At 44.8% G+C, this 14,699-nt stretch overlaps 1 protein-coding gene across 1 annotated transcript; it reads left to right on the forward strand.

Annotated features, from left to right (window-relative positions):
- The first annotated feature begins 3,702 nt into the window (after positions 1 to 3,702).
- Positions 3,703 to 5,397, forward strand: SOX11 (SRY-box transcription factor 11). The gene has a single exon (XM_049903792.1). It carries the CDS (start codon positions 3,737 to 3,739, stop codon positions 5,084 to 5,086), a length of 1,350 nt encoding a protein of 449 aa, XP_049759749.1. The 5' UTR covers positions 3,703 to 3,736; the 3' UTR covers positions 5,087 to 5,397.
- Positions 5,398 to 14,699: the final 9,302 nt, after the last annotated feature.

Genomic DNA, 14,699 nt, shown 5'->3' on the forward strand with positions numbered 1-14,699 from the left:
TATGAGTTAAGCATACATTGGCTACAAAAGAAAAAAAAGATGACCAGTTGGTCTAATCTGAATACACATTCACTGGTTTAAAAACTAGCAGATAAATTTCCATTTTATTAAATTAGTTTTCCAAGAGGAACATTACGGAAGGCCACGTTTTCTACTTACTAGCCTAAAATTCCTTTAAATGCGTAAAAGCTTTGAAAGCCAGAACAAGGTAGCAACCTGTCAGAGAAGGAAAATTCAAATATTTTCCAATAATAGAGAACAACAGAAAAGTGCTATGACTGTACCCTGTCAAAGGCGGAAAGCTCGAGAGACCAGGAAAAACAAGGCAGCTGGGTTGAGTGCCGGCTCTCACAGGTTTCACTGTAGTTGATTACTGCTGGTGCTACAAACGTTTTTCACCATTAAACACTGTTCGTATAAGAACCCTGGTGGCACAGCAGATAAGTGATACAGCTACTCACCAAAAGGTTTGTGGTTTGAATCCACCAGCCGCTCCTTGGAAACCGTGTGGGGCAGTTCTACTTTGTCCTACAGGGTCGCTATGAGTAGAAATCAACTCGATGGCAACAGCTTATAAGAAACATGCAGGGTCTCAACTACGTTCCCCTTTCTTTTTAAAAAATGTTAGACTTATTTTAAATTTTCCCTGAGGAAGGAAAAAAGAGAAAAGTACAGCAGATTAGTTTTTATTTAGTTTCCTCTCCTTATTTCATGTCTTCACTAACTTGGCTAACATTAAATATGTGGGATCTGTCCACGTTACAAAATACAAACCCGGTTAATCCTTTCTGAAAATTGTCTTCCTTTGCCCATATTATGAGGACTGAAACCCGTTCTAGTGCCTTCCTATACAGCCCAGAGATAAGTGCTTACCACCCCCGTCTCTGCTATGTGTTATTGAAAGACTCATCAAGTAACACCTCTTACCTGCCATCCTCTTCCTCTGGGCTCTCACACACACTAACAAACAACTCCCTTACTCCAGCTTTATCTTCTCAAACAAATGACCCATCTTTCTTTGAACAGAAACTGTTTATTTGAAACAGTGAATTTTAACCTGTATTTCCTCCAAGATGATCACGGATGTATACAAATAAAATCCATTATTTTTCAGTCTTACTACACTCTAATAATATGCACTCTGAAGTTAAGTGTGGTTTTTGCTATGGGGTGAAGAGGTCCGATAAATAGTGAATTTGCCAAAGATTTTCAAATCCATTTTCTTTCAGAGTCTAAATTGCTAGGTGCCCTCATAACTTTGCATGTAGTAATACAGCTGAGCCAAAATATTTCAAGCCTTCTATCTAGGGTGTGGATTTGTCATGTGTTGGGAGGAGAGAGGGGTGTAGATTAACCGTTCACTCCACCCCACTCCCCTGTGGTGTTCCCAGGAGCTGGGAAATGCGTGAGGTGAGAGAAAAACAAGATACTGCGGTTGCCTCCAGTGAGTGAAGATGAATTTTCTCACACTGCCTTGGGCTTTATACATCTAGAGACTTCAGGCCGTCCATATTCTTTGGATTCAGATGGCCCTAAAAAGTAAATTTCCAGCATTTTCAGGATTTAAATTGGCCTATTACAAATACTTGATGTAGTGTTTTTCTTAAGAGTGAATATAGACGGAGGGTATAGGGATAATGGCAAATTATTATTATTTTTTTCCAAATAATGATCTGTGAAAACATGGTATCGTTTCATGTTATTAAGGTCCTCTGAAAAAAATGAAAAACTGAAGTGAGACAGTATCATTTCTAGGGAGAGCACCTGAAAGGGAACGGGTTTGGACAATTTACGTAGTTTTTTTTAAAGCAGCTGACTTTTCTTGTGAGCCGACTCCTGAGCAGCATTTTAGAAACTGTTCCAAGTTGCCAGCTCCCCAAAGCTGGAAGGTGTGGAGAAGACAGAGACGACGAAAGACAATACATTGGAAGCTGTGATTTTCTTTCCATTGCTCCCCCACAGATGGATAGCGGAGACTAAAGAAAAACGGGCTTCGAAGTTAACAGCAAGATTGACGTGGTATGAGACTGTACAGAATCTGGCCTGTTCATTGTGTTGATTTTTTAACAGCAGCTCATCCCACCTTTCTACGTATCAAGGAAATATTTTGATTCGGTACTTGGAATACACCTTGCTTTCCCTTTGGTTTACATTGTTCAACTAAAACAGCGGGTTACCGAAAAAACGTGCTACGTTGCAGTGGTTAGATTTCAGGATTAGACTGCTCTGGGAGGGAGTTTGTGGCAGAGAACGGGGGAGGGGAAGAGAGAAAAGCAGGAGGAAAGTAGTAAAAGAAAAGGGGAGGGAATGGGGACGAGAGGGCGAGGGAGAGAAGACGCAGCAGGAGAAAGATTGAGCGACTCTTCGCAAGTGACCAATTGGGAGGGGAGGAAGAGACTTGTGCTAAAGCTCGCTGGACTCAGAACTCGAAAAACAGGGTTTGGTTTAGGAACAGCTACCGGAGCTGCTCAAATTCAATGGGACGACCGAACAAAAAAAACTAAAACCTCACAGACCGTTACTCCAACCCCTGCCTTGGGGGCGGGGCGGGGCCGAGCCTGCCGGGAGAGCCCCGGCGCAACAAAACCCGCAAAGCCGTGTAGCCAAACACCATAGAGGATGAAAACATAAGAAGGAAAAGGACAAAACAGATAAATGCAAACGGGGGAGGGAAAATACAACCTCTTGGGCTTTAAATTGATTTCCTTGCCTTAGAGAAAGGTGGGGGGGGGGGAAGCCCACGTGCCTTCGAGAAAGGTTGTTGTGTTAAAGCGCCACCTTCAGTTGCTGAAAGCGCAGTAGTCGGACGACGGCTGGAGAAAGGCAGGCTGCGGGGCAGCAGCGACTGGGGGAGGAACTGAAACCCCTCGGTGTGCCAGCCGGGCGCAGCAAAATCCTCACCCTGGATTGCACACGCCGTCTCAGAATGTGCGTGTGTCTGAGTGTGTGCATATGAGAAAGTGAGAGCGCGCGGCGGTTTGCGCCCACGCTGACATTCCTCCTACGGACTGGGCACAAAGGGCGATCGTAGCCCTTCCTGGGGACCTCGTTTTCGGATCGCGCTGGTGTTCAGACTCGCCCGGTTCACTCGGGGCCTGCCCGCTCACCACGGTGCGGTTAGTGGCTACCGCGCATCGTAGAGAGAAGGCGCGTATGTGCACACAAGCGGATTTTTTTTAAAGAACATATTTCTAGACTAGCCTCCTCCTCTGCACCCCCCCATCTTTCTAAAGAAGCCCCGAGGGCGGGGTGAAGGGGCTGGGCCTGCAGAGTTAATAAAGGGAGATGGGCGGAGCCGGCTCCCAGCTATTGGCTAGCTAGGGGAGTGATGTCACCCATATGACACCCTGATAACTAGTTGGGAGAGAGCCCTCAACTTTTTGCAGAAGGAGCGCGCGCGCCTGGGAGTGCTCTGGATCCAGCGTTTGCGGCGGGAGCGCACTAGTCGGAGAGAGGGGTCCTGGGCTGCTTCGACTGCCACCGCGCCGCTTCCGCCGCCGTAGCCACTCCTATCGCAGCCGCAGCTACCCAGAGCGCGGGCGGCCGTCGCCGCCGAAGCAGCCACAGCCGCTGTGTACAGCCTGGAAGGGGGGGCGGGGGGGAGGGGGGGAGCAGCCGACGCGGGGTGCCGAGGACTTTGCAACTTGCCCGGGAAGGTGGAGGGGTGGAAGGGGGAGGGGGATCTCCGCTCGAGACCGAGTTGCTCTGATTGGAACGCAAAGCACCTCAGCGGATCATGGTGCAGCAGGCGGAAAGCTTGGAAACTGAGAGCAACCTGCCCCGAGAGGCGATGGACACGGAGGAGGGCGAATTCATGGCTTGTAGCCCGGTAGCCCTGGACGAGAGCGACCCGGACTGGTGCAAAACGGCGTCCGGCCACATCAAGCGGCCGATGAACGCGTTCATGGTGTGGTCTAAGATCGAGCGGAGAAAGATCATGGAGCAGTCGCCCGACATGCACAACGCGGAGATCTCCAAGAGGCTGGGCAAGCGCTGGAAAATGCTGAAAGACAGCGAGAAGATCCCGTTCATCCGGGAGGCAGAGCGGCTGCGACTCAAGCACATGGCCGACTACCCCGACTACAAGTACCGGCCCAGGAAAAAGCCCAAAATGGACCCCTCGGCCAAGCCCAACGCGAGCCAAAGCCCGGAGAAAAGTGCTGCAGGCAGCGGGGGCGGCGCCGGCGGCGGCGCGGGCAGCGGCAAGAACTCCAAGGGTTCGAGCAAGAAATGTAGCAAACTGAAGACCCCCGCGGCCACCACGGCCACCGCGGCCGCCTGCCCCAAGGCGGGCGCGGGCAAAGCGGCTCACCACGGGGAATACGGCGGCGACGACTATGTGTTCGGCAGCCTTAAAGTGAGCGGCGCCGGGGGCGGTGGCGCCAGCAAGACCGTCAAGTGCGTCTTCATGGATGAGGACGATGAGGACGACGAGGACGAAGACGAGCTGCAGCTGCGGATCAAGCAGGAGGTGGAGGACGAGGACGAGGAGCACCCGCACCAGCAGCTCCTACAGCCGCCTGGGCAGCAGCAGCAGCAGCAGCTGCTGAGACGCTACAACGTCGCCAAGGTGCCCGCCAGCCCCACTCTGAGCAGCTCGGCCGAGTCCACCGAGGGCGCGAGCCTCTACGACGAGGTGCGGGCCGGCGCGACCTCTGGCGCCGGGGGCCACGGCGGGGGCGGCAGCGCCAGTCGCCTCTACTACAGCTTCAAGAACATCACCAAGCAGAACACGCAGCCGCTTGCGCAGCCGGGGCTCTCGCCCGCGTCCTCGCGCTCCGTCTCCACCTCCTCTTCCTCTTCTTCCAGCAGCAGCAGCAGCGGCGAGGACGCCGACGACCTGATGTTCGACCTGAGCTTGAATTTCTCCCAAAACCCGCACACCACCAGCGAGCAGCAGCTGGGGGGAGGCTCTGCAGCCGGAAATCTGTCCCTGTCGCTGGTGGATAAGGATTTGGATTCCTTCAGCGAGGGCAGCCTGGGCTCCCACTTCGAGTTCCCCGACTACTGCACGCCCGAGCTGAGCGAGATGATCGCGGGGGACTGGCTGGAGGCGAACTTTTCCGACCTGGTGTTCACGTATTGAAAGGGACGCCCCGCTTCTCGCTCATGTCTCTCGACGGGTGCAGAGCAGGGTTCCTTGGGAGGAAATCGTGGTGATGATGATGTTGATGGTGGTGGTGGTAGGGTGGAGGGAAGAGAAGAAGATGCTGATGATATTGATATGATGTCGTGACGCAAAGAAATTGGAAAAGATGAAAATTTTGGTGAAGTTAAAGTGAAATTAGTAGTTTTTAAACATTTTTTTTCCTGTCCTTTATTTTGTTTTTTGCCCCCCCCCCTTCCTTTATCGTGTCTCAAGGTAGTTGCATACCTAGTCTGGAGTTGTGATTTCCCCTCTCAATGTGTTTTGTAATTAATATTTCTTTTCCTGAAATTCGTGATTGCAACAAAGGCGTAGGGGACGGGGCGGGGGAGGGGAAGGAGCAACCGCTCCGGAAGGCGCTGTTTGAAGCTTGTCGGTCTTTGATTGAAGTCTGGAAGACGTCTGCAGAGGAGCCTTTTGGCAGCACAACTGTTACTCTAGGGAGTTTGTGGATTTTTTTTTTTCCTTAAAAGATCTTAAAGAACTGGTGATTTTTTTTTAAGCAAACAAAAACAAAAAAGGGACCATTGCAACTTTTTTTATTTTACTTTATTTTTTTGGAGGGAGAAAACTGATGTCTTCTATGCATCCGATTCTTAACAAAACTGCAGGGAGCTTGAAAAAATGCAGACTGTACAAACGCTTACAAAAAAACTGTGAACTGACTTAAGATCAGAGTTTACTTTTCAGATCAAATTGTTTATGGTTTTACAAATGTGATTTCTACTTGCCAACTTTTTTTTTTTGTAACTTGTTCCCTTATACCTCCTTGATTGAATACCAGACAGCCTAGACCTCAGTACAAAAGGTATTGAAACATTTTTGATACATAACAGACCTCAGTCTTTTTTAAAAATTAATATATTTTCAGGCGTATTTTTGTACAGTGAAAAGGGAACACTCTTGCTGTGTTTTTTCAGTAAGACTTTCAGGCACTTCTTCCCTTTTGATTTCTTTTTTTTTTTTTCCTCCGTTTTTTAGCATGCAAGTATGTTGGTACGTTATGTCCTGGTTTAAAAAGGATTAAAATTTTAAAATAATCCTTGCATCTAAAGGCCTTGTGGTTTAAAAAAAAAAAAAAGCAAACTTTTTTTTGTACAGCTATAGTAGAGATTTGTTCAATATTTGTAGGTAAAGATTTATTGAAAATGGTGATATAGACCTCAGAGCTGTTATCTTAGTTTAAAGATTGTATATGTACTGTACTATAGTAGGGTTTTATGTATCATGCGCTGTGATATGTGGATGGGGCCCCAGATGGAAGGTTTGAAACTGGATTCTCGATTTTTTGGAAAAAAAAAAAGGCACATAGTTTAAAAAGTTTCTCATTTTGTGCAATATAATCTAAATAAAGTACAGACCATCTGCATATTTTGTAGCAAATGGTGGCAAAGCAGACTCATGCACTGTCAACATCATTGCCTGGTTTTTTTTTTTTTTAATTTTTTGTGTGTGTGCTGGAAGTCTGTATCTTGACAATTTTAATAAATCAGCTGGAACTGATAGAAACTCGCATGGCCAATAGTCTCTATGGAAGTCAAACTGGAGGTCCTGTTGTCGCAGCGCATTCGGTGGCGAGGCCGTTGTGTGCGCGGATGGGGAGGGGGGCGGAAGAGAATTACACATTTAGAAGGGATAAGCCTTAAAAGTGCTCAATTGGCTAGCCGAGTAATATCCGGATTTCTTTTTCCTCTTCCTCCGGCTAGTTATTAAAGGCCAAGGAGTATTCTTTCTCTCTGCCTCCCTTTGCCATCACCCCCGCCCCCCCATTTCCTTTCTTACCTCCTTGTCTTTCTCCATTCCCGCCCTCCCGCCTTCCTCTACCCTCCCACCCTGGCAGGCGGCACTGAGAGCAGCTCGGGAAAATGGCCGGGGGAGGGGTGGACATTTGGAGAAGACAGGATTTCAGGCTCGCTGGGTCAGTTTTCTGCTCTAGATGATGTGCGTATTCTCCGCTGGGTTGGGTTGGGCTGGGCTGGGCTACCCGATCCGGAGGCGGTTGGCCGGCCGAGTCCCGGACTGCGAATTGCGAATTATACCCACCCGCGGCGGAGTGTGCGCTCGGGGAGCTCTGATTCCTGGCCTTAGGCAGCCGTTTCCTTCAGAGGGTGGGAACAGCTGTTTTCCGTTTGAATTTTTTTTTTTTTTCGCTCCACTCCCTGTATGAGAAGAGGTATATGCTGATGGGAAGCGCAACCGCAGTATCTTGACCTCTAGCGAGTGATGGGGGGGATGGGGAAGGGGAGGTGTTTTTCGATGTGTTTCTTTCGCGTTTCCCAAGGTCTAGAGTGGCCGAAGGAAAAACGGGCGCGGGGAACGTTTGGTGAGCTCAACACCTACATGGAGGGATGGAGTAAGGGTCCCCGCCGGCGGGAGTGCAGGGGGTGTGTGTGCGTCGGGGGCCCAGGCTCACGGGTCTTGGCTGGCGCAGAGCTGCCGAGCCGAGCAGGGCGGGAAGGCTAAAGGAGGAGATGGATGGATAAGTCGGTAGTAGCCAGGACAAACGTGAAGTGGTTACTGTACGATTAGAACTGCCGGCCATCTGGGTGTCCATTTGGGCCGAGCTGTGAGGACGTCCTGGGGTGGGGAGAGGGGCCTGGCGCGAGAGAAAAGCGCGCGCGCTCAGGATCCACCCCGGGGCTGCAGGCTGCGCGCGAGCCTGGGCGGGGACCTGGGGCGCCCAGAGGGAAGAGCAGGGGGTGTCTTAGCTTTTGCCGGATTCTCCCCGTCGCCTCTGCATCCCCACGCTCCTTTGCCTGGTTCTCATTTTCAAAAAAATGCTTGGGGGACGAGTTTCCGATGGAGGTCGGGTCGGGCAGCCTTTTGCTCCTTGACTCACCTCTCATCGTCCGTCCCCCTAGAGGCGAGCTAGCAGACAAAACGGCTGTTGCTTCCGGGGCCTGCGAGGTTAGGAGGTGGAGTGGGTTAGGGGAGACGCCCGGCCGTGGAGCAGAAACAAACAAAATAGTGGGAAGAGGCACTCGCTCTTACCTACCCATTCTGGGCCTCTTGCTGGATCCTCCTCCCGCCCCCTCCTCTCCATGCGCTGCTTTTGGCGGCTCCCGGGGAACCTGCCTCCTGGGCCTTGCCGCCTTGGGAAAGGTTGGCTCCGCTTTTTCTTTTTTTTCCATTTCCAACTGCCTTGTTCTTTGCTCCGGCCGCAGAGGGCGGTGGCAGCGGCGCCAGCGCTGAACGTTTTCCTTACACGAGGGCCACTCCGTCCCGCGCGCCCGCTCCTTGCTCACGAGGGACCGTTTGCTGTGACAGCCACCCCCACTTTTTTTTTTTTTTTGAACTGCAGCCTGTCGCTGAACCCTTACAGCAGGCCCTGGGTAGCGAGCTGGGCTGGGGACGCGCGCCACTGGCTCCTGCCCCTCCCTTCTTGCTTCACCGCCTCTTTTGCTGGGGGGCAGCACCCGGGGACGGAGGAAGGCGGCTTAGCTTGACAGCTACCGCGCTAAACCTCCGACCTGCGGGGACGGGAATGGGGGCGATTTTCAATGGGTAATTGAAACTCAGTGCAAAATCGCCACGTCTTTTTGTAACCCACTATAATGATTTAACAACATTTCGCCTTCCAGTTTTACTGAGATTTGGCGGGACTAAATGGACGTGTCCACAGTACAAGGAGCTGTTAGGCCAAAGGGGCCCCTTCGCCCTTCCTCCTCCTCCTCCTCCCATTTTCCTTGGCTTCTCCCGCCGCGGACCGAGCTCCCGGTCTGGGCGAGCTTCCATCCCAGTCCCCAACCCTGGGATGCAAAGCGAGCAAGCTTTTGCTACAGATGGACCGATTTATTAGTATTTTTTTTTGTAGCTTTTCCTCAATCAGCCATCAGATTTCAGTAGTATACTTGGGAAAAGAAAGGGCTGATGGTGTTAACAAGATTCTCAATATAGAACTGGATTTCTGGAGTTGTTTACCTTTTTTTTTTTTTTTTTTAGTTCCCTCCAAATGATAGACTAGTGGAGTCATTGGTCGGACATTTATTTTCGCCACGAATTAACGAACCAGCGGTTTACAATTGACACTTCTCTATGCTGGTGATTTTACGTGGTGGCCCCTCTGCTGCCGTTCTAAAACTTGTTGAAAATACAAACCCTGTATCCAGATTCCTAAGGCTAAGTCTATGTAGTTGGAAAATTTGAAAACCTTACATGTTATTATGTTTAAATCTTAGATGAATCTGGGACATTTTCTGTGGTGAGGTAGAAACTTTTAAGTTGAATAAATGAGTAACAATAATTTGGTCTCAATGGAAAGAGTCATGATTTAAAAAAAAAAAAAACTATTTAGCCTAACTTTTTGCTAGTAAAATAAGAGAAAACTAGCTGGTTGGCCATCTAAATAAAAAACCTGTTGGGACTCAGGACAGGCGCTTGAATGAGCGTTTAACAATATTTAAAGCTATCTTGAATGCATTGTGAAACTCATTCTTCACAAATTCTCTACTGAACGTCTGAAAGATTATAAAACACACAAGGTATTCTTGCCACTGGATAGCCCTCAATAAAAGATGAATTGCATTTTTTTTTTTTTTTGGTCTCTTATATCAGTCTTTTTTTAAACTAAGCATTGACAGAACATCTTGAAATGGTATTATGGGATGGGGCGATAGGCCGGTGGGGATCCTGCTGTTTATAACTAGTTCACAGACTATGATGAGGGCATTTTGATAGGATTTCCATCCTTAAAAACTTGAACCAGCATTCTCTTATTAATTCTTGAAACTGTGGGAATAATCTTCCACTCCTGAACACTCTGATCCGCATCCCCTTTATTAAAAAAAATAAATAACGCTAATGAAAGGCAGTGTACTTTAACTGTGCTTTGCAAATATTATGTATGTTATGAATGACTACAGTCACAGAGCAAATTATTTGTAAAATGATAACCTTTAGGTAGAAAAAAAAAAGATCATGACCACCTTTTTGGGCAGAGATGTTTCTTTTTCATGTTAATCGAGGGGAGGTGATTTAAATATGCATTCTTATAGCAGAGTCAGGAAGATTTAGTAGTTTTTCCGTGAAAGAAAATGACTGTCAAAAGGCAGGACTTGTTTTTCTCTTGCTTGGGAGTTGAAGCCTAATTATTTGACTTTTGGTAGAGTTCGAGAAATGTAGATTGGTTTTTCACTTCAGAATTTAAATGATTTTTTTTTTGCCCAAGGAATCTGAGAAATAAAACAAATAAGTTGCTCTATTTTAAAGTAGTCATTCAATATAAATATATTATATCTTAACTTTTGTATTGTCTGATATGCTTAATAATATGTATATTCCTTTTTTCTTCTAACGTGTATATGTATCCTTGTGTACACTTTAGAGAGAGGTTTTCTCGGACTCTCCCATTTATAGAATCTTTATACTCTTTTACTGCGTGGTCCCTTGATTTTAACAGATTTCTGAGGCAAATATATTTGTGCTTTTTTCTTATGTAGGAAGACCAGTGAAAATAGTTTACTGAGTTGTCAATTTTATCAGTAGATAAGCAAATTTCTTTATTACAGTTTCAGGGAAGATTTTTTCAGGATATTTCTCAGTAATTCTAAGGGCCAAATTTTATAAAAAAAGGAGGAAATTTCCATTAGGAATGCAAGTTTCAAATACTGTTTGTATAGCTTGGACCTGTGAGGATAACAAGACTGAGCCTTATGGACCCTAACAGGAATTTATGAGTTCCCGAAGTAACTGTCTCCATGTAAAGACTATTACACGTGCTTTGCTGACATTTGGTTTATTTATTTATTGGTTCTCTCTTGCTGTTCATTCTATTTGATTTTTTTGACCACATTCCCTTTTATTGAACAACCTGGCAAATTCTGCTATTTGATAACCACTCAGTCCCACCCCACCCCCCTTTCTGTGGAGCCCACGTTTTCAATCACAATAAAGATTAAACAAAATTTATTCAACTGAGCTCTCTTCCATTTTACTTACTGCTGGCTTTTTTTTCTGGACTTCTAACATTTTTGTTTTTCATTGTAGCTATTTTTTTTTTTTTAACACGACCTGTATCAGTTAGCTGCCTCATTAGTTTTATCTATTCCATGTGGATGCAGTGAATTTATAAGAGAATTTCACAAACGAGTAGTTTTGTAGTGAACTTAAAATAAACAGAATTTTAAAGGAGACCTATTTTTATACTCAATAAAAGCACAAAAGTGCAGAAAGTATAAAATGGCTTACAAAGGGAAATAAGTTCAGAATGTTCCATGTATCAAAGTAATAATTTTGTGGGGTAGAGAGACTCTTAAAAGATCCTATACTTCTACCCACCTCTACCCGTGCACAGATGGGACTGTTCGAAATGTCTTAGGAACTTCTGGTTGCCTGCAGTTGCAAACAGATAACTTCTCTATAAAGAAAACAAGCCACTAAAAGCAATAGGATCAAGTAGGGTTGTGGTTTCCAATGAGAAAGAGTTGAATTTAAACATCCTGGAAGTGCAAACGTGGAGGCTCCAGTCGTATTGTTTGATCAAACTTCTTTTATGTAGTGCTTAGATCTGGATTTTCTCTGCTGTGAACGTGACAAAATAAAGCAATATGACCAAAAAAAGTTTGAAAACCTGTGAAAAATCAAATTTAGGGTCCTTGAGGTGATTTTTTTTTTTGAATGATGCTTAACATTAATTTATTAACCACATAATATCCACCCCTTCCAAAAGAAAACAAAACCTGGAACAAATAATAATATACCATATAAAGAATTTTTGATCAAATAAATATTGACAAAGGGCCCTCGATCACACTTTTTTTCCATCCAGCTTATGTTCAAAAACAGTATGCCTCATCCCTGTATCCCATGGGGAGAAATGTTCTATGTCATTACCATGGATTTCCCATTTTGTCTACTTTTGTACATATGCTGTGAGTTTAAAGAGTCTTCTACATTGGTTCTGTGACACCTTTTTTTTTTTTTTGAATGAACTGTTTTAAAACGGAGGCCTAATTTTCCAGTATGGGACTCCTAGTGGTCACATCATGCCACAGTGCTTTGTGATGGCCACCAGGACGGAAGCATCTGAGGTTTTAGAGCAGTTTTTCAGCATGACACTGTTCAAAAGAATGTATTTTCCAAGGCCACATAAAATTTGCTTTCAGAGCCACTCCAGGTGTGGGAGCGGAAAAGCTGAAAAACGATTTTGTTGAGAAGTCTGAGTGGTTGGTGGGGGGGGGACCTTTTTTAGGGTTTGCATGCCAGGGCACAGCCTGATGCTGTGAAACAGGGGAAGCTACCTGAGGCAGTGCTCTGGGGGATGGAGTGTTTTGATAGCACTAGGGGGAAAAGAAAAGAAAATGCATGGCAAAGTTTCGTCTTCTGGTAGACTATTTAGCATGCAGAATTTAGTGTGTTCAAACAGTGTATGACATTGCTGTATCAAAGTTGTAAAATTAAGCATTATTTATTGAAAACTGTATTTTTTTGTAAAAACCTGATCACATAGAGAATATGAGTGGCTTGTGCTAGTACTCCAATCTAACCAGCTTCTTGACTACCGTCTTTGGTATGCAGTGTTAACGCTCAGGGTTGAAAATAGTACACTCCGATGTCTCTTTTGCAAGAGTTTTTAACAGAGGAATACATTTGTTCAAAAGACTCTAATAAAATTGTGTGATCAATCTGCACTTGTGGTTTTTATGTGAATTTTTTTTTTCCAGTTTTGCATTTGATAACTCCTATTTAATTCCTCAAGTGTGGCCTCAAAGGTGATAGGACTGACGAGCTTGAAAAGTACTGGGCCTCTAGCATCCAACATGGCTGTCAGCCTGGAGAAGAATAGGACATACTGGTCGTGGATGCTCTGGGCATGTTTGAGAGAGGCTGAAAAGTGAAATAAGCATGGTAATAACTTCTTGATATTTTTAACTGGCAAATAGAGTGGATAAAAGCATAGCAAATTATAGAAAGGTAGATTAACACGTTTTGTCAGGAATCTTTGAAGTAGAAAATGAAAGAAGAGTATCAAGGGCAGTTGCTGCTATTGAATTCAATGCCAGCAAACTCCATTTCTTTGTCTTTTTTTTTTCCTCCTATAAGCATTTTACAGTGTAAATGTATTTTGACATAGAAATCATGCACTGAGATTCTTGATATAAAATGCTTTTATGAAAGCCTGTAAGTGATCCTTGGAATTATTATCAGATTTTTTAAAAGATGTGTTTACATGGTGAGTGTTTGTTGTATATTAAATTTGGTTTTATAGAAACGTTTGTCTTGTAACAAATTTCAAAGTATGTTATTAACACAACCACTCTTAGGTTCTTAGTTATACCAGTTTTCACCACGAACCAAAAACACAAATACCAGACCTATCGATGGCAGCTCTGTTTAATTATTTTACGATATAGTCAATGTTTTAATCTCATCCTGAATATTTTAGGATGTGTCACTTCGGTCAAATGTATTTTTATTCATATTTTGAAGAGAATAAAAAAATAGACCCCGTCATAAATTTCACCTAGAAAAATGAGTTCCTTCTTTACAATAACAGTAAAAAATCATGTTCAATAATCATGTTCCAAATTCCTCACTGGGATAACTTATGCCATTTATTATACTATATGTCCCTCAGTAATGTGGGAGGTTCTGGTGTTTATTTTTTTTAATAGATATTATTAATTCAATAATTAAATGTATTGAAGGGATACCTCTGACTAAACTGTCCCTGATAGGACTTTTAAGAAAATACACAAAATGAGAAAACATTGATATTCGCCCAGTAAATCTGGGAAAGATAGGAAAAGGTGGTTGATCCCTTCCTCCAGTAATTATTCATCTATAAAATACCACAAAAAGACAGTATACCTTGACAGGATGTCTTGATCCAAATACGGAGATAATATTCTTGTTTCAAAATGCATTGATTCAACATGAAAGTAAATACTTTTTTATGAAATGAGTAGCTTGGTGAACTTGAATCCTGATATTGACGTGGGTCAAAGCACATATCATAACCTTATTAAAAATATGGTTCATTTTGATATTTTGTTTTTTAAATAGGAGGAGTAGAAAGAGGTCATAGCAGCACAACTCACATTACCACTCTTGTCATCTGACAGGACTGAATTGTAGAGTTAACGGGTTTTATGAGCTATGATCAAACTGAAACTAACCAGGTGGTACATAAAAAAAAAGTGGATCTGAAAAAACTGGTAAAGATAAAATTTTTGACCCTTTAGATTGATCTTTATATGAAATAATCACCAATATGTATTTAAGACATTTACATACCATAGGGGACAATCATTTTCTGAGATCCATATCCCTTTCTATAGGATGATGTGTGTACTCCCTTTCCCAGCTGCACTTAAATGACCATGCCCTGTATTTCTGACCAGTGCTCCCTGGTTGTGGTTAATGTCGCCTGGGTGGCTACCAGCTAACTAAAGGGTCGCTCATAGAAGATAGGCTTGCTAGTAACCTATGACTCATTTGGCCTAGGTCAGGACCCCTGTCTCCAAAATTGGTATTGAGAAATAGACTGGCCTGGTTATCTGAAGGAGTTGAGTTAGAAGGTTGTGAGGAAATCGTAGGGCTGGGGGAAGCCAGG

This window comes from Elephas maximus, chromosome 12, assembly GCF_024166365.1.
Source record: "Elephas maximus indicus isolate mEleMax1 chromosome 12, mEleMax1 primary haplotype, whole genome shotgun sequence".
NCBI lineage: Eukaryota > Metazoa > Chordata > Mammalia > Proboscidea > Elephantidae > Elephas > Elephas maximus.